The following is a 4,176-nucleotide window of genomic DNA, read 5'->3' as shown; positions in this document are numbered from 1 at the left end:
CCGCCACCCCCCCTCCGCCACACGGTCCAATAAAAACACCGCATATCAAATCAGATCTTCAAACATCTCTAGTTCCAGTGGTGACCCATTGGTGGAAGCTACAGGACTCATACGAGTTCTCTGCACGTGCCGGCAAGACACCGCAAATTCTTATCGTTCTTTTCCTGAGCGCCACCATTTTCAAAATGGTACAGAGCAAAGGGCCAGGCCGTTCCTGGTATTCCCTGACCGGTACCGCAGATTGCTTTGATTTTCGCACGCTCGCGTGGCAGGATCGCTTCAGAAGCAGAGCCGGGAATTTACTGCGCGAAGAGCCATCATATGCTACTGTATCATGTCTTGCCGCTCGACCAAGCACAAGACCTTATAAGTCAAAAGTGTCTCGGTTACTATTCATTTGCTGACAGTACTTATGGGTGTTTGTATGTCGCCACACAAGACAGGAGTTATTCTCGGATCCCGCCGTCTCATCGGTGCTACGCATCCATTATTCCCTTCTTCTATTACTCTTGCCTGGTCTTCTACCATACATACATAACAAGCCCTCGCTCCCCCGTTTCCCTCTTTTTTGGGGGGTGAGATACTTGGCCTGGAAACAGTGTATGATGCGATAGCCTGATTTGGGCCTTCCGGTTAAGTCATTGGCTCGACCCCCCCTTCCCCAGAAAGAATTGCATTTCTCAATCGTCTTCACTATTGAGCAGAAATTCGAATCTCACAATACATACAGGCTCACCATGGCGACCCTAACCAGGGCCGATCCTCATCGCGCCGACCTCTTCCACAGCATGTATGGTTATAGCAGTTCCAGCGTTGCGCTTCCACCACCCGTGCTGCTGACGAGTACTTGGTGGGACGAACAAAAAATCCGGGAAACCGCAACCCCGTGGTTCGTCCGTCAAGCACTGCGCTCCTCCTCTTCGAAAAAGCGCCTAGACGAGCAATTGCAATTCGGCGAGGGGTTAACAGAGAGTACGTACCTGGATTGGATACTCGAGCACACAAGGAAATTCTTCCTGATCTTGGTGGAGCTGAATTGCGCCGAGATGATTTTCGAGATCATAGATGGGTCATGGGATGATGAGGACTTGCCACTCAGCTTACAGACGGTGGAGAGGTTGGGGCTAGGTAGCGCAGGGGTGGAAAAGAAGTTTGCTAAGAAACAATATGCTTATTTGGTGAGGGAGTTGGTGCCCGGTGAAACGGTGGAGTATTCGGACGAAGAGGTGGTTCCTCTAGAGGTCATTTCCAGGAGGGTGCCGACTACATCTAGTGGGGCCACAAAGGGCGGGCTAGTTGAGAAGGTTTATTTTCCGAGGCAGAGGGAGGTGTATTACTCTCGGCGACGGGTACTGCTAAGCCAGGAGGGGGATGAAGACAGCGGAGTAGGAGGGAATAAAATGTCGCCTGCGTCATTCTTTGAGGAAATCTCCCGTCTTGGATCAATCGATCATCCACACATAGTTTCTATATTCGCCTCTTACACGCAAGGTGACTACGGGTTTCTAGTCCTTTCGCCATGCATCGACTTAACGTTAAAGTCGTTCCTGCATTCCACACCCCCAGCTTGGAAATCTCAGCCAAAAGACAAGCGCCGGCGGATAATCTTCAATTGGCTACACTGTTTGGCAGACGCGCTCGCGCACTTGCACGAGAAGGGTATTTCCCACGGCGACATCAAGCCTTCATCAATCATAATCGAAGCAACCACCTACAAAATCTTCTTCGCAGACACCGGAGATTTGAAACGCCTCGACTCCTCACCGACAAGCGCCGTGGGTCCATCATCCTTTCTCCCCCGGAAGTTCAACACATCACCCGTATCGGCGGACGTGGAGGGTTATGAGTACGGCGCACCAGAGCTTTGGCAGCGAATATTAGCACTGCACGGATCCCCGTCGCAACCAACAAACACCGTATTTTCTGGCCGATCTTATAGAAAAGCATCGACCCAGAGCACCAATTCCAACTCCTCCGAAGAGACACCCTCTCCGTCGTCAACAAACATCTCCGTCGGTCACTGGTCATCAGCTACCCCTGCTCACCCTGCCACATCTGATGTGTTCTCCTTAGGATGCATATATCTAGATGTCCTATCGTTCAAACAAAAGCGTAAAACCACGGCATTCATCTCCCATCGATCTGCCAAGAATCGACGACCTCGGGAGTCCGGTCCGCCGGACGCTTCGTTCCATTCTAATCTCGGACAGGTGGACAGCTGGATCGGCGGGCTTCTCAAAGAGACGAAGAAGAAGCCTGACGAAGCACTTGTCGAAGCGTTAGGCATTACCAGGAGAATGTTATTACGAAACCCAGAAGCCCGTCCGGGAGGGCGAAGAGTTGCGGATGAATTCTATACCGTTGTTAGCGGTGCATGCGAAGGTACCGAGGCGCCGTGTTGTGGAGTGCATAATATTGTTGGTGGTAATGCCGAAGGGGAGGTTTTTGGCGGATGGGGGATTGAGAGTTTAATGCTCAAAACGCAGACCTCGAGGGGCAGCGCGGGGAGTGAAGGGCTATTGTCCAAGAGGAGTACTGTGGGGACTAGAGCGAGTGGGAGTTCGGGATCTGTGGGGAGCCGGAGGTGGATGGCTGTCTGATGTTCTTTCCGCACTCTTTATTTGAGAATGTTTGTGCTTGGGGTGTTTGTACTTTTGCTTCTGTCCTCACTTTTGTGTCTCGTTTCCTCCCACTCCTACTGTTACTATTCCTTGATCTTTAGCATGGCCGGGGTTTTGTTTCCTTTGTTTGGGTGGTTCATGTTCCTGCTTTTTGGTGGCCTACTTTTTCTTTTCTTTTTTTTTAGACCGGTTTATATGAGGTAAATATTATAACGATTCACGAAGGGTACATTAACTGGCCTGAAAATATAAATTTTTTTACATAAATCTCGTACTTTTTATCTCCACCCCTCCCGCGCCAGGGCCGGGTAGAGCTCACCTAGATATTCCTTTTCCACAGTATTGTCCGACACCAACCTCGTACGATACGATTCCCACAGTTCATCCATATCAGGACGTGCCCCACCACCCCGTCCCCACTCTTTTTTCTCCCTTTTCTTTTCTTTTTTTCGAAAACCGTTACCGCGCGGGCCGTCGGCGGCGAGGTATGGCGTAATATTTGGTGTTATAGGGTGCTTGGTCATGTCGATGCCACGGTGGGTGGTATTCAAGCTGCCGAAGGAGGGGGTGAGTGGATGGAAGTATGATACGATACGGGGGTATGATACCAGGACCAAAAAAACTCGAGCCGATAGGCAGTTTTGCACCGAAACCGAGCCCTCTTTACCGTTTTCTCACCTCCCCAATGAATCCGAGGCTTCCCCTTTAGGCGTGATCAAACTGAGGGGGCGGGTAGGGCCATTTTCAGCGGGGAAATTGAATTGGACGGTTGTTGGGTCGAGGAACTACTGATAAGCTTGAAGAAAAGAGGTCGCAATGTATCTTTTGTATTGCACCCCGTATGAAATACAGTGTCGAGTCACTCTCGGATCTTGTTACGCCATTGCATGAAACACGACAAGTTATCGATCCAGAGCCTTTACACCCCCCGCTCCAGAAAGAAGTAGTTGTTTGCATGGTTTTTATAGCATCTTGAAATTTCTCAGAGCCCTGGTACTGTCCTTTTTTGAGCCGTGAGCTTGTTTTTGTGTAAAATACAGTAGCTGACGGCCCGAGTTTTTGTCACCCTACCAACAGCACGGGCGCAGTACTCGTAGCGGCGTCGGGCCACCAACGGGGTTGGGATGGGTTATCGAAGGAGCCGGATTGTACATTGACGCACATTCGGGAAATGTGGAATGTTTTTCCGAAAAGGATGTTGGTGGAGAGTTGTTCTCGAGGGATTGATAGTGCGTCTGGTCTGGCGAGCAGTTTTTTGGAGGCTTTTGTAGTGAAGGGGGGAGGACGACTGGGCAATAATTAGTTTTTCTTTCTTTATTTCTATTTTATTTTCCCCAGGATGTGAGGCACTGTACTGATGCTGTACTAGTACTATTGTATCCCGCTGGGTGCGTAGCTAATTAGCGAGTGTGTAGCTGGTACAGTATGTTGGGCCTGCGGGGCTTTCTCGCAGCAAGGAGCACTGGAGTATGATACAACAGTAGGAAGTGATCGGACTCCGTTACACATATACTGTTTATTCTAAGATATTGAATGAATGAAAGAAGAAGAAAAG

At 49.9% G+C, this 4,176-nt stretch overlaps 1 protein-coding gene; it reads left to right on the top strand.

Annotated features, from left to right (window-relative positions):
- Positions 1-493: 493 nt before the first annotated feature.
- Positions 494-2,888, top strand: GSTUM_00010320001 (uncharacterized protein). XM_002841211.2 has 1 exon: positions 494-2,888. Exon 1 carries the CDS (start codon positions 738-740, stop codon positions 2,598-2,600), a length of 1,863 nt encoding a protein of 620 aa, XP_002841257.1. The 5' UTR covers positions 494-737; the 3' UTR covers positions 2,601-2,888.
- The last annotated feature ends 1,288 nt before the right edge of the window (positions 2,889-4,176 follow it).

The sequence above is a fragment of the Tuber melanosporum genome (genome assembly GCF_000151645.1).
Source record: "Tuber melanosporum whole genome shotgun sequence assembly, scaffold_69, strain Mel28".
Lineage (NCBI taxonomy): Eukaryota > Fungi > Ascomycota > Pezizomycetes > Pezizales > Tuberaceae > Tuber > Tuber melanosporum.
This window is presented reverse-complemented; position numbering and strand designations above follow the sequence as displayed.

Coding starts and splice junctions, on each gene's coding strand:
- GSTUM_00010320001 (XM_002841211.2), top strand. CDS start 738: ATGGCGACCCTAACCAGGGCCGATCCTCATCGCGCCGACCTCTTCCAC.